The following is a 15,714-nucleotide window of genomic DNA, read 5'->3' as shown; positions in this document are numbered from 1 at the left end:
AAGCGCTGCGCAGTTTTCAGGCTGTGTAAAAAGTTCCTGCCCGGAGTAATAGTTGGTCCACGCAGCTGTAAAAAAGAATTAATGAGATTTTCGGTCCTAAAAATAAGACCGTGGAACACAAGCAAAATTATGCAATTAGGCCCATCACATCTGCTCCATCATTTGATCATGGCTGATTTATTTTCCCTCTCAATCCCTTTCTCTGGCCTTCTCCCTGTAGGCTTTGATGCCCTTAATAATCAAGGAACTATCAACCTCCACTTTAAACAAGCCTAATAATTTGACCTCCGCAGCTGTCTGTGACAGCATTCCATAGATTCACCACCCTTTGGCTAAAGAAGATTCACCACCCTCTTCATCTCTGTTCTAAAAGGATCATCCTTCTTTTCTAAGACTTTGTAATAGGGGATACTAAGTAATAGTATTAGCAAAAATGTGCGCCTCTCAGTAAAGTTTATTTTTAAATTAAACTGCAATATAAAAAAATAATACAGTACAGAAGAAGTTGTTCAAATGCACATCATCTTATGTGGATTTCAGCAGGTCACTTGAATTTTTAAAAAATGCCAGACTAGTTCCTGGGAATTGGATGCTGTATAGCAACAGCTACAAAAATGGATGTCTTCAAAAAGCTGAGGAAGATTTTTCTAAATTTAATTTCTATTCGTTTAGGAATTTATTATTGATGGCAAACCGTGTATGTTTTCCTTAAAAAGGTATTTTTACATTTATATCAATCAACACTATTCACGATACAGCTCTCCTTAAATTATCCAGTTACGATGTACACTTAGTGACAAACGTGAATACAAGATGGGATTCTGTCCAATTATACAGAGCACTCAACATGCAACACCTGCTTAAAGATTAATTTTTGTTGTAGAAAAGGACACATATAATTTTGGCATAACATGCAGAAAGAATCTATCAACATTTAGTGAGCACTGTTGAAGATGCTCTGAACAGTGACTTGGGCGCAGCCTGTACAACCCTCTGAGAATGCTCCCTGCAGCCTCTGGAATGCACGACCAACCTAAATATACAGATACTTTCAGGTTCAACATAAAGAAGCAAAGAAAGAGGGTTTATACTTCATAGAATTCTTCCAATAGATTTTAGAGATGACTCAAAAAACATTTTGTCTGCATACTCTGATGATTATTTAAAACACGTTAGGAAAAAGCGACAGGTGCTTTGGTTAGTCCAAAGTGTAGCTCTGCACACACAGCAATGTTCGGAATCTGTCACCAGAGCAGCAGTCTGAGATCTACAGCAATGCTCGCCGATGCCTTGTTGCACATGTCCCATGAGATAATCTGCTCAGATATATCTGAGCAGTATGAAAGATAGATTCACGTTTATAGTCAGGTTTCTCTGTGTCTGGTTATCCCGGTTTCCCGGCTGCTTTCAAAGCTTGCTCCAGCTTTTGACGAAATGTGATGTACTTCTGCCGAGCTTGATGGATGCGTTCCTTTTCTTCTTTCTCCAAGATGATGAGGAAATTTTGCAATTCGGGCACACTGAAAGCATCCCACTGCAGAAATGAAAAAAATGTTCTGAAGGTTAACAGATAATTGCATTGAACATAAAATACTGTAAGCACAATACAGGCCCTTTAGCTAATGATGTGTGATCCTTTAACCTCCCCCAAGATCAATCTAACCCTTCCCTCACACCGATGCCCCTTGTATTAGCCACTTCCACCCTGGGAAAAGTCTCTGGCATTTGGAAACACCTGTTACGTGTGTGGGTGCAGAAGAGAAACCCACTGATATAATATAGAACATAGCATTATCTGCGTCCTTTGACCCCTGATGTGCTGACCTTTTAACATACTCTAAAGATCTATACAATCTTTCCCTCTTGCATAGACCCCCATTTCCTATCATCCATGTGCCTATCTAAGAGTTTCTTAAATGCCCCAAATGTATCTGCCTCTACCCACCAGCCCCCACAGTACGTTCCACGCAGCCACCACTCTGTAAAACAATATACGTCTGACATCCACTTCTACTTTCCTCTAGTCACACTAAAGTTTTACCCCTTGCCTTAGCCACTTCTGCCCTGGAAGAAAGTCTTGACTGTCTGCTCTGTCAATGCCTCTTATCATCTTGCACACCTCTATCAGGTCAGCTCTCATCCGCCTTTGCTCCAAAGAGTAAAGACTTAGCTTGCTCAACATATCCTCAAAAGACATTCTAATAAAACATTTCAATTCTAAAGTATAAATTGATTATATAACTATAATTGGGATGACCCTGCATTACAATATGCAGAAATGAATGAGCTGTTTGTTCACTATCCAGTGAATGGGCATAGTATTTAATGGGGGCTAATTCAATCCTGCATCTTTTACAACCTTGGCCAGAGTTAGACTGATAAAAGTAATAAATATGCAGGGATCTATTATATTGTAAACACCGAAGAAGGAACAGATCAGATTTACTAATTGCATGGACTAAAGTTCAGAATCAGTTTTAGCAATCTTAAATTTAGCAAAAGGATTACTTAAAATGTATCTCCCATTTTGCTAAGAGAGTATTGCTACCATGCTAACCGCTCGAATATGAACTAAAGAAGAATCTCACAGAACAAGTTCTATTTGTGCCAACTACACAGAGTAAGAATACTTGCTTACAGGAAAGAAAATGTTCTTTGATTTAAATTGCACCACACTACACTATTACAATCTAGACCATAAAGTTTGAAATTCAATTTCTGCTAACATAACTCCCTCATGTATTTGGCAACTTTGCATTTTACAATACCAAGACAAACATGACTGGCAGAACAGAAATCAACTTCTGGCATCTTTTCTGGGCCTTGCTAAAGCTTCCCAACTTTATGTTTATAATATGTTTTTTTTTTAATGCTTAACTTGTTCAGGGTGTAGGCCAGCAAATTTGCAGTATGGACTCACTTTCAAACACTCTTCAACTCATGTTCTCAATATTAATTATTACTTATTATTATTATCATTAGTTTTTCTTTTTATATTTGTGCAGCTTGTTGTCTTTTGCACTTTGGTTGTCTGTCATACTCAGCAAATCTATAGAATAGCAACTATAGCAGCAGCAATGAGTGCAGAAGACAACAAACTGTGCAAAAGCAAACATAAATAAGTAGCAATAAATAACAAGAACACAAGATAACAAGATAGAGTCCTTAAAGTGAGATCATTAGTTCACTGAATCTGTTTTACTTTGTATTTATTATGAATGCCCACAAGAAAATGAATTGTATATCACCACATATATGTATTTTGAAAATAAATTTACTTTGCACCTGAACTTTGATATAAAATAGGGTATTTACAAACTTATTCAACAAAAGGCCAGTGGAATTTAGAAAGAGAAAAAAGTGTTTTCTTTCTCCCACAGGCACATGTATTGAATCATCACCAACTGTTGGCACACTTCAAAACTTAGAGACCACATCGTGGATATGGCAAATATGGAAGTTTGTGAGAGTGTGGGACTTGCTTTCATTAGAAGTACTAGATGTGAATAATAGTTGTATTTAAAAAGACCATAGAAAGAAAATAAAAATGAAGGGCATGTCAAAGGCTGTGGAAGCCATAGAAAGGGTACAGAGGAGATTTACAAGGATGTTGCCTGGATTGGGGAGCATTCCTTGTGAGAATAGGTTGAGTGAACTCGGCCTTTTCTGCTTGCAGCGAAGGAGGATGAGAGGTGACCTGACAGAGGTGTATAAGATGATGAGAGGCATTGATCGTGTGGATAGTCAGAGGCTTTTTCCCCAGGGTGAAATGGTTGCCACAAGAGGACACAGGTTTAAGGTGCTGGGGACTAGGTACAGAGGAGATGTCAGGGGTAAGTTTTTTTACTCAGAGAGTGGTGAGTGCGTGGAATGGGCTGCTGGCATTGGTGGTGGAGGCAGATACGATAGGGTCTTTTAAGAGACTTTTGGATAGGTACATGGAGCTTAGGAAAATAGAGGGTTATCGGTAAGCCTAGTAATTTCTAAGGTAGGGACATGTTCAGCACAAATTTGTGGGCCGAAGGGCCTGTATTGTGCTGTAGGTTTTCTATGTTTCTAAAGGAAGTTTAAGTAAGATGGCTAAAAGAGTTTGTTGCCATATAACAATTACAACACGGAAACAGGCCATCTCAGCCCTTCTAGTCCATGCCAAATGCTTACTCTCACCTAGTCCCAACGACCTGCACTCAGCCCATAACCCTCCATTCCTTTCCTGTCCATATACCTATCCAATTTTACTTTAAATGACAATATTGAACCTGCCTCTACCACTTCTACTGGAAGCTCGTTTCTCACAGCTACCACTCTCTGAGTAAAGAAATTCCCCCTCATGTTACCCCTAAACTTTTGCCCCCTAACTCTCAACTCATGTCCTCTCATTTGAATCTCCCCTACTCTCAATGGAAAAAGCCCATCCCTGTCCTGGGATGCTCATATGGAACGTAAACACTGGCATGGATCTGTGAAATAAATGATCTACAGCTGTGAAAATTTGTTCCTATGCTTGAACTGGAGTGATAGCATAAGCAAGAAGTAGGTTAACTATAGAAGCATGAGAGGAAGTGAAAAAACAAACAAGCGGGGCTGACATAAAAGGGAACTCAGAAATAGGCACAGAGATAGTAAGAGGAGTGCAAGCGATGGATTGAGGCCATGTGCAGTCAAAACCAAGACCTATTGATGTAGGAAGAGGCTGGGTACTAAATGAGTTCTTACATAGAAACGTAGAAAACCTACAGCACAATACAGGCCCTTTGGCCCACAAAGCTGTGCCGAACAGGACCATGCCTTAGAACTACCTAGGCTTTACCCATAGCCCTCTATTTTTCTAAGCTCCATGTATCCATCCAGGAGTCTCTTAAAAGACCCTATCGTTTCCACCGCCACCAGCCCATTCCACGCACTCACCACTCTCTGGGTAAAAAACCTACCCCTGACATCTCCTCTGTACCTACATCCAATCACCTTAAAACTATGCCCTCTTGTGCTAGCCATTTCAACCCTGGGGAAAGCCTCTGACTATCCACACGATCAATGCCTCTCATTATCTTGTACATCTCTATCAGGTCACCTCTCATCCTCCATCGCTCTAAGGAGAGAAGGCAGAGTTCACTCAACCTATTCTCATAAGGCATGCTCCCCAATCCAGGCAACATCCTTGTAATTTTCCTCTGCACCCTTCCTACGGTTTCCACATCCTTACTGCAGTGAAGCAACCAGAACTGAGCACAGTACTCCAAGTGGGGTCTGACCAGGGTCCTATATAGCTGCAACATTACCTCTCAGTTCTTAAACTCATCTGCCTTTATCACTGTTATAACAATGTGGCCTGTAAATAATGGCTTCTGGATCAACTGTGACTGACTTTGTGGCTGTGAACTCACTTTTGTGAAGTTCAGTTCTGAATGTTATTTGCTTGCTTTTATTGTTTGCCCTCCAAGAGAACCACAACCTTGTTGTTGGGCTTGGAGGCTTGCGTGCCTCAATGACCCGGAGAGCTGTGCTGGCTGGAGTCAGAGCTTTATGCTTTGGCTCTTGGTGGGGTCACCCATGTCAAACAGGTCAAAGGGTAGAGGCCAGACTAAGAGTGGCCCACCGGTCCTCCAGGTTTGAGGATTCAACTCAGGGCTAACAACGCTGACTGATTAAAAAAAATTTGTTACGGAAAAGGCAATGAAGAATCCTTCTATACAGAGATGGAGAACCTTCATTGCTGCCCTAAAAGCCAGCAGTGTAAGTAGCGAAGATTATTGTTTGCACAATATGTTCTTTTTCTGCACAGTGGGGTTTTGTTTTTTAATGTGTTCTATTGGGTTTCTTTGTTTTGTGGTTGGCTGTAAGGAGACAAATCTCAAGATTGTATATATTATACATACTTGGATAATAAATGCTTTGAACTATAATGAGTAGTGGGGGTACAGCAGAAGTCTGTAGTCAGGTTAGTCACCAAGTGCACTGGAAAGTTTTTTTGGGCTGCTGAGGGATGGAAGGAAAATACTAGGCATAACTTTCACTCCTCCTTGGATTTGGGAATGGTGCGACACAAACACAGAATTTGACAAGTTCTACGGTTGTTCAATATACTGTATATATACACCTGGCAATTACTGAACCCCAACAACTACAGATCAGTCTGCTTAAAACAGCAGTAGGATACGTTAAGAATGTGTAAAAAGAGCCATAGATGAATATGAAAGACAACACGAGTTAGTAAAAAAAAGAGATATTGAGGAAGTCACAAGGGTTACTGAGAGAAATGCAATTGGTAAGGTGAATAGGGATTTCGTCAAAGTTGTATATAACAGGACTGGCAACAAGATTAAATTCAATTATCTTTATTGTCGCATGTACATCTAAACATCAAAACATATCGTGAAATGCATTTTTTGCAACTATGACCAACACAGTCTGAGGAAGTGCTGGAGGCAGTCTACAAGGGTCGCCATACTTTGGGCACCAACACAGCATGCCCTCAACTTACACACCCTAACCTGTACATCTTTGGAACGTGGGAGGAAACCAGAGCACCCGGAGGAAACCCACGTGGACATGGGGAGAACATACAAATTCCTTACAGACAGTGGTGGGAATTGAACCTAAGACAGTGATAGTATGAACAAAAAAACCTGGCCTCAGGACAGAAGGCAAAGGTTGTGGCTATTACATAGACTGGAGGAAGTGTTGTTCCCAGGGAAACACTGCCATTCCTGATTTTACGAGATCTATTGGATTATACAGAGGACTACATCAAAATGGGCACCATGGTAGCATGGCTGTTAGCTGTTACAATTCAGGACTTCAGAGTTCAGAGTCCAGTTCCCATGGCATCTGTAAAGAGCTTGTACATCATCTCCATGACAATGTGGGTTTCCTCTGGGTGCTCCAGTTTTCTCCCATATTCAAAACAAATAGGTTAATTGGTCATTGTAATTTGTCCTGTGATTAGGCAAGGATTAAATAGGTGGGTTCCTGGGTGGCACGGCTCATTGAACTGGAAGAGCCCGTTCCACGTTGTAAATAAAAATAACAAGTTTCCAGGTGAAAACTTTTCACGTGAAGTGAACAGTTAGTGACAGACTTTAAGAGAACATTGACAGGCTGGGGAGACAAATCTCAACTGATACTGAATGTGGAAATAGTGACATCTTGGTCAATTTGAAAAGGATGTAGGATCATATAGACTGGGATGCAGGGGTGCATTAATATTTCCAGATGGCAGGATAGTTTGGAAGAGTAGTTGTAAAAATCACCAAAATCTCTGACCTCGTAAATGTTGGCATAAGGGCACAAAAGCAAAGGAATCTTTATTTCAAGTTTATGTTTATGCCTCGGGCAGACTCACATGGAGCAGAAATGCTATAAAAATGTTATAAAACCCCTCTACACCCCTCACCCTCTACACCTACTCTTTCATTTCCTATCAGAGTCATCTCATATGCAATCACTCCTGAGCCTGGTGTTACTTTATGGACATACAATATTATATAATATATATACACACACGTCTTTAATACTTATTGCATTTTTGTATTGCTGTGTTCTTTACCTTATTGCCTTTTATAGTGCTGCATTGGCTCTGGATTAACAATTATTTCATTCTCCTTTATACTTGTGTATGGGAAATAACATTAAACAATCTTGAATCTTGAATCTCTAGGTCAGGTACATCTGGAATGTTGCAAGGGTGCAGCAGACAGTTCAGATCATCGTGCTCTGTGAAGGAGACTGATCGTAGTGGCTGATCTTAGCAATATAGGAAATGGGTTATAGGAAAACTGGGGTGGCTCTGCTTAGAGTAGAAAAGTGTGGAAGATCGGGAGGTCTGCAAAATAATGAAATGGATAGAAGGAAATGGTTTGAATTTAGGACAGTCATGGTGCTTGAATTACTAGGCTAAAAGCCAGAGTTCTTGTCCCCTGATCCAGAGATGAGCTTGAGTCTCACAATGGCAGCTGCAGTATTTACATTTGAGTAACTAAATTTAAAAAAAAACTGGAATAAAATAGCTTCTTCGACAGCTACCATTAAAGTACAGGCTTGTTATAATAACGCACCAGGTTCACTAAAGTCCTCCAGGGAAAGGAATCCACTACCCTTATCTGATCCGCCTCCTAGTGACTCCTGACCCACCAATATAGCAGACTTTTAACTGTTTGTATATTTTCCCCGTGACCCTCTGGGTTTCCTCCAGGCGATCTGGTTTCCTCCCATAGTCCAAAGATGTACCAGTTAGTAGGTTAATTTGTCATTGTAAATTGTCCCGTGATTAGGCTAGGGTGAAACTGGGGGATTGTGGAGCCAGAAGGGCCCACTCTGCACTGTGTCTAAATAAGTAAATAAATATACAAACAGTAATTGAAATTATAAAAAATATACTGGTTTATGGGACTCAAAGTTTCTTTGCTTTTTCCATAGCACGATTTAAAAATATTAATTCCGTTAGAAGTTAGCAAGGCCTCACAAAGGCATGTTGGGCATGTACTGGTTCCCAATCATTTAGATTCTAAGCAGCAGCTTTTGTCAGTGTTTGTGTGATTTTTCCACTTAAATTCTACCTGGCTTCAACAACCAATTTCAAAGCTTATTCACTGATATTTTCTTGCACAGGACACTGACTGCACTCAGATCTCTTCTGAAGACATTTAACTTACAATGTTGGCATTTTCCCAATAAGCGCAAAGCAATAAATTATGGTCCTTCCTGTGTTTTGCAATTAAAATTAAATATGAATTGCTTCTGTCATACAAATGAGAAACTGCCAAGCTCTAGAGGGATGACAGTAACTCTTTGCCACTTTTAAGGCTATTATGATGAACTTGTCTGCAACACACACACTGCAAAGAATTTTTAAAAAAACTCAACCTGAGTGATTATTTCACAAATAAGGGAAAGCAATCTCAAAAACATACCTCAACTTCCTCGGTTTCATTCTCTTTCAATGCAAAAGTTGAGGCTTCAGTGTCTGGGCCAGCCAAAAGACGGATTAAAAGGGGTTGCTCAGTTCCTTTGAGTTTCTGCAAATGCACTAGAAAGGTTTAAAAATATGTTGGTTATTTGATGCTTTGATCGATAGTGAAACAAAAAGCAACACACAGCAACATGCTGGAGGAGCTCAGCAGGTCAGGCAGCTTCTCTTAGGGAAATAAATAGTAGATGTTTCAGGCTAGGATCCTTCATTGGGACTGGAAAAGAAGTGAGGAGAAGCCAGAATAAGGAGGGGAAGGAGTACAAACTGACAGGTGATAGGTGAAGCCAGGTGAGGGTGAGGGAATCAATAAACCTCTTTGCAGTAATTACAAATGCATTAACACCATTTGTTATCTAAGGAGACCAATAATTTTAATATAATTCTATCTGCAGCTTCATAGCAGAAGCATAATTTTTCCACTCTATGTTTGGCCCCCCTAGCAATAAACGGGGGTAACTCTCTGTTGGCTTCCCTCATCTTGTACGCTGGCCTCTTCCAAATCATGTCCGAGGACACACAAGTCCCTCAGCATCTCACAGCTCTGCAGTATCTCGCCATTCACACAGTATGCTATCAGACAAAATAGGAATTGAAATAGTGCCACTGAATCTCAGAAGTTGGTGGTTAGATTTTTCCTTGTGGGCAAATGGTGTTACTGCTAATCACTCCATTCTCAAGTGAGGGCCACCATTTAATAGGGTCATGACTTCTCCGGCCATAGCCACAACTCCACTTTCCCCTTAACCCTCGGTTCTCCTGCAGCCAAAACTCAGTCACTGCAGATCTCCAGAGTACACAGTTCAAAGATTCAGAGCCCTCGGGGCTCAGCCACTATTCACTGGGTAGAAAGTGCTAATCGTTCATAATGAGAGATAAACTTCCTCCTCTTCTCTGCCTTAAATGGGGGATTCCCTTTTTCTGAAGCTATGCCTTGATTTTAAGATTCCCCACCCACTATAAAACATGTTCTCACCATCTGCCACCAGCTCTCATTTCTCTCTCTGTTGGATACATCCTCAATGGTTCTTCACCAACAACAGACGTGAAATATCAAGGGGTTGAGGTTCATTTGTGGAGTTTATCAGGAAATTATGCTACAGTGTTCCTGAAAGAGTATTGATCAGGCTAGGTTTCAAGTTTCCACAAACAAACTCTTTCAACGGACCAGCAACGAACCTCCATCTACGTGAACCATTATTACCCTTCAACCATCGGGCTGCGGAACCACTGTGGATAGCTTCATCCACCTCAACACTGAACTGATTCCATAACCTACAGGCTCTCACAGACGCTGCAACTCATGTTCTCAGTATTATTTATTTGTCCTTTGCTGTATTTGCACTGTTGGTCTTCTTTTGCATGTTAGATGTTTGCCAGTTTTTGTGTGGGGTCTCTCATTGATTCTATTGTGCTTCTTTGTACCTACTGTGAATGCCTGCAGGAAAATTAATCTCAGGGTAATATATGGTGATGTATACATGCTTTAATATGAAATGTACTTTGAATGTTTGGACAACTGAGAATAGAAAGTAGTAATTTAACTTGATTCATTGGCTATAAAAAACTCTCCTCACAGACAGAAATTTGACTTTGGAGGTGTTGAGCCTCTGCTCTGACTCATGGGGAACTATGGGGTCTGAGAAAGTGAGTCACTCGCTGCAAGATACTCAGTCATTTCCCTTTTCCCAGAGCTGGTCTGGTTAAGTTTCAAGCTAATGATGACGCCAACATATTGGTGATGAGGAACACTGGCAGTGCCACTGTATCTCAGGAGTTGGTGGTTAGATTTTTCCTTGTGGGCAAATTGTTACCACTTAGCACTTGTGGGACAAAAAACAAAAGGTGCAACCACTAATCACTCCATTCTCAAAAGCTGCCAGTCTTGCTGCATGACAGCATTGACCCGCTTTGTTTTTCAGATATTGCAAACAGAATTGAGCACTCCACAATCGTCATCCCCATTCGAGCCTTAAAATGGAATTCTGGGCTTTCTTTTTCATATTTGGACCAATGCCATGAAGAAGTCCAGAGCTCGGTGTTCTCACAGAACCCAAACTGAGCACGGATGAGAAAATTATTTCTAAGTAAGCTCCACTTGATAACACACACTGTCATCTTTACTGATAATTGATGGCAAACAAAGGTTTATCCTGCTATTTACTAGCAGGGACTGCTGGCCAATATTTATATTAGCTTTAATCGGTCTCATTCAAGACTCAAGATTGTTTGATGTCGCTTCCTGTACCCAAGTGCAAGGAGAAAAAAAGTAATTGGTATTCTGGACCCAATACAGCACAAAAGATAAAGAACACAATAAGAACAATAAAAACACAATAAATGTAAATACAGTACATAAGATAGCTTATGTACATACTGTACATAAAGTGATGCTAAGCTGTACACAAGGTAACTGATGGGAAATAATAAGGGCAGCCTGCAGATAACGAACACTAAACTGAACAGAATATGCCTGGACTCTCTGATCTTGTGTTTTATATTCTGTGTTTCTTGCTTCTTTTTGTTGCCGTTTGCACCATGGGTGGGGGGGGGGATGATGTTTTTCTTTGAATAGGCTCCATTGTTTCCTTTGTTCTGCAGCTATCTGTGAGGGTTGTATACTGCATACATACTTTTCGATAATAAATGTACTTTGAATGATGTAGTGGTGTGTAGTAGTTAATGGGTGGAGGTGTTGATAAGCTTTACTGCTTGGGGAAGGAAACTGCTTTTGAATCTGGTGGTCCTGGCATGGATGCTACGTAGCCTCTTCCCCGATGGGAGTGGGACAAACAGTCCATGAACAGGGTGTGTGGGATCCTTCATGATGTTACTAGCCCTTTGCCAGCACCTTTCTGTATAAACAACACACACAAAATGCTGCTGGAACACAGCAGGCCACCAGCATTTTGTGGGTGTTGTTTGAATTTTCAGCATCTGCAGATTTCCTTGTGTTTGACCTTTCTGTATACATGTCTTTGACGAAGGGTAGGCTGGTGCGGGTGATGCGTTGGGTAGTTTTGACCTCCCACTGTAGAGCCTTCCTGTTCCACTGCGGTGCAATTTCCGTACCATGGAATGATGCAGCTTGTTAGGATGCTCTCTACTGTGCCTCTGTAGAATGACTTGAGTATGGATGTGCAAAGTCCAGCTCTCGTCAGCCTCCTTAGAAAGGAGAGGTAGACAGGTACATTGAAACATATGGTGAAACACACACAAAAATTTCCAGCATCTGCAGAATCTCATGTTTATGAGAAATACAGTGAAATGTGTTTATGTCAATGGCCAACATAGTCCGAGGATGTGCGAGGAGCAGCCCGTATATGTCACCATTCTTCCTACACTAACATAGCATTCCACAATTTACTAACTCTAACCTGGACATCTTTGGAATGTGGGAAGAAACCAGAGCACCGGGAGGAAAGTTGTGCGGTCACGAGGGTGTGCAAATCCTTTACAGACAGCACCAGGAATGGAATTATGATCGCTGGCGTTCAGTTGGGTTATGCTAACCACTCCTCTACCGTGCCAACTGCTTGGACCAAAAGTCTGAGTCAGTCCAGAGTTGAGGGGTTTTCATAAGATGCAAACTGAGCACAGATGAGAAGATCATTTGTGAGTAAGATCTACTTGATAACACACATTGTCAATTTTACTGATAATTGCCATCAGAGAAATGGGTTTAATCCCACTTTTTACCAACAGGAACAAATGGGCAATTTTCCACATTGTCAGGTAAATGCCTCTGTTGGCTGTACTGTCACAGCTAATTCTAAATATCAGTCTTCAGCTCCATAGCCAGGATACTGTCCAGCCCTATAACCTTTGCTGCTTCCAAAGCACGAAGCCATTTCTTAAGATCACGTAATGTGAATTGACTTGGCTGAAGTCAGGCTTCTGGGCTGTCGAGAACTTCAGGAAGAAACACGGTAGCACACTGGTTAGTACGATACTATTACAGCTTGGAGCATCAGAGTCTGGTGGCATCTATAAGGAGCTTGTACGTCGTTCCCGTGATCATGTGAGTTTCCTCCAGGTGCTCTGGTTTCCTCCCACAGTCCAAAGCTGTACTGGTTAGTAGGTTAACTGGTCATTGTAAATGGTCCTGTGATTAGTCTAGGGTTAAACAGTTAGATTGCTGGGTGTCACAGCTCTTTAGGCCAGATGGGCCTGTTCTGCATTGTATCTCTAAATAAATAATCAGAGGTGTAACACCTCATAGATAGAACAGTACAGAACAGGAACAAGCTATTCAGCCCACACACAAAATGATGGTAGAACGCAGCAGGCCAGGCAGCATCTGCAGGAAGTACAGTCAACATTTCGGGCCGAGACCCTTCGTCAGCCTATTCAGCCTACAATGTTGTGCTGAACCAGCTACAAAGCACCCAAACACTAATCCCTCCAACCTACATATCCCTCCTTCTTCCTTATACCCATCTGCCTACCCAAACATCTCTTAAAAGCCACTAATGTATTTGCCTCTACCACTATACCAAGTAGCGCACTCCAGGCATTCACCACTCCGAGTAAAAAATTTACCCCTCATATTCTCCTGAACCTACACCTTCAATGCAAACCCTGTAAAATTAAACATTTCAGCCCTGGGAAACAGATAATCCCTGTCCGCTCCATCTATGCCTCTCATAATCTTATAAAACTCAAGATCATGCCAGCAAATCTGGCTTAAGTTCAGAAATAATTCCAAATTTATTCTACCTCTCCCCCACATGAAAATGCGAACATAATTCAAATTTTCTATGCTATCATGGAAATGGAGAACAGCTCTTTACTCACCATCATTCCCTTTCTTTGTCTGGTAGAAGAGAGCAAATTTCTGGGGATTGTCGATGACCATGAACTTCTTCAGTAGGCCCGTGATCACTTCATTGACTGTCGTGCCACTACTGATGTGGAGCTGCTTGACTGCGTCCAGGGGCAGGTAAAATGACGTCCGCTTGTTGGTTATTTCTGCTGGGTTCACCTCCTTGAGCACGTCGTAGATAGACTGTGGTCTGATGCCTGCAGGGACAGTGACAGGGCGGCGCAGTTTCAGGTGGACTTTGATGAACCCCGTATAACTACCATCCGCATTCTGAAAAATAAGATCATCCATTAGAAACCATAGAGACAGACACAGGCCCTTCAGCCCATTTCCTCCATGCTGACCAAGATGCCCATCTAAGCTAGTCACATTTGTATGCATCTGACCCATATCCCTCTTACCCAAAGATTTCCAACCCGGGTTCTGCAGACCTCTTGTTTAATGGTATTGGTCCATAGCATTAAAAAGGTTGTGAACCCTCACTCGAAACCTTTCCTGTCTATTTATCTATCCAGCTGTTTTTAAAATGTTGTTGTTGTACCTGCCTCCTTACTTGCTCAGGCAGCTCATTCCGTATACCCACCACGCTCTGCGTGAAGATGATGCTCCGCAGGTTCCTATTAAATCTTTCCCCCTCACCTTAAACCTGTGCCCTCTAGTTCTTGATACCCCAACCCTGAGAAAAAGATCCTGTCTTTGCTCCTCATAATTTTATACACCTCTATAAGATCATGCCTCAGTATCCTACGCTCCAAAGAATAAAGTCTTAGCCTGTCCAATTCAAAAAGAAAGCTCCTGATTTGTAAGTGTTGAACTCCAGATATCCTCTGGAAGTGTGAAGCAGTAAGACCTGAGCCCTCAAAGTTCAAATTATTAAAGTACATATATATCGCCATACACAACCCCAAGATTCATTTTCTTGTGGGCATTCACAGTAAATACAAGAAATATAACAGAATTAACGAAAGACCTCACCCAACAGGACAGACAAATAGCCAGTGTGCAAAAGACAACAACTTGTGCAAATACAAGGAAAAATGAGGGAAAAGGAAATAAATAAATAAATAAATAAATAGAAAACAAACAAGCAAGCAAGCAATAAATATCAAGAACATGAGATGAAGAATCCTTGAAAGTGAGCCCATGGGTTACAAGAACAGTTCAGTGTTAGGGTGAGTGAATTTGAATGAAGTTTTGCCCTCTGGTTCAAGAGCCCGATGGTTGAGGGACAAGAACTGTTCCTGAACCTGGAGGTGTGAGTCCTGAGGCTTCTGTACCTTCTTCCTGATGGCAGCAGCAAAAAGAGAGCATGGCTTAAATGGTGGGGGTCTCTGATGATGGATACTGCTTCCCTACGACAGTGCTCTGTGTAGATGTGCTTAGTGCTGGGAGGGCTTTACTCTTGATGAACTGTGCCATATCCACTACTTTTTGTAGGCTTTTCTGTTCAAGAGCAATGATGTTTCCATACCTGGCTGTGATGCGACCAGTCAATAGTCTTCACTACACATCTGTAGAAGCTTGTCAAAGTTTTAGGTGACATGCCAAATCTTTGCAAACTTCTAAGAAAGTAGAAGGGCTGCCCTGCTTTCTTAGTTATTGGACATGTGCTGGACCCAGGACAGATCCTCTGAAATGATAACACAGAGGAATTTAAAGTTGCTGACCCTCTCTACATCTTATCCCCCAATGAGGACTGGCTCATGTATCAATGGCTTCCTCCTCCTGAAGTCAATAATCAGCTCCTTAGTCTTGCTGACATTGAGTGAGAGGTTATTGTTGTGGCACAACTTAACCAGATTTTTAATCTCCTGTCAATGTGTTAATTCATCACCACCTTTGATTCGGCCATTGATAGCAGTGCTGTCAGCAATCGTAAATATGGCATTGGAGCTTTGCTTAGCCACACAGCCATAAGTGTAAA

The 15,714-nt window shown here is 41.4% G+C and overlaps 1 protein-coding gene across 2 annotated transcripts in view; it reads right to left on the bottom strand.

The window, feature by feature from the left end:
• Positions 1-436: 436 nt before the first annotated feature.
• Positions 437-15,714, bottom strand: part of rassf5 (Ras association domain family member 5) — a 102,311-nt gene continuing 87,033 nt past the window's right edge. For both annotated transcript variants that reach the window (XM_073030865.1, XM_073030866.1), the window contains 3 exons: positions 13,763-14,060; positions 8,910-9,025; positions 437-1,534 (listed from right to left, as the gene is read on the bottom strand). In XM_073030865.1, the coding sequence (XP_072886966.1) occupies positions 1,385-1,534; positions 8,910-9,025; positions 13,763-14,060 (564 nt within the window). In that variant the 3' untranslated portion in view covers positions 437-1,384. The remainder of the gene's footprint in view (positions 1,535-8,909; positions 9,026-13,762; positions 14,061-15,714) is intronic.

Source organism: Hemitrygon akajei, chromosome 27 (genome assembly GCF_048418815.1).
Source record: "Hemitrygon akajei chromosome 27, sHemAka1.3, whole genome shotgun sequence".
In the NCBI taxonomy this organism is placed as follows: Eukaryota; Metazoa; Chordata; class Chondrichthyes; order Myliobatiformes; family Dasyatidae; genus Hemitrygon; species Hemitrygon akajei.
The sequence above is the reverse complement of the archived record's forward strand: the minus strand, read 5'-3'. Positions and strand labels throughout refer to the sequence as shown.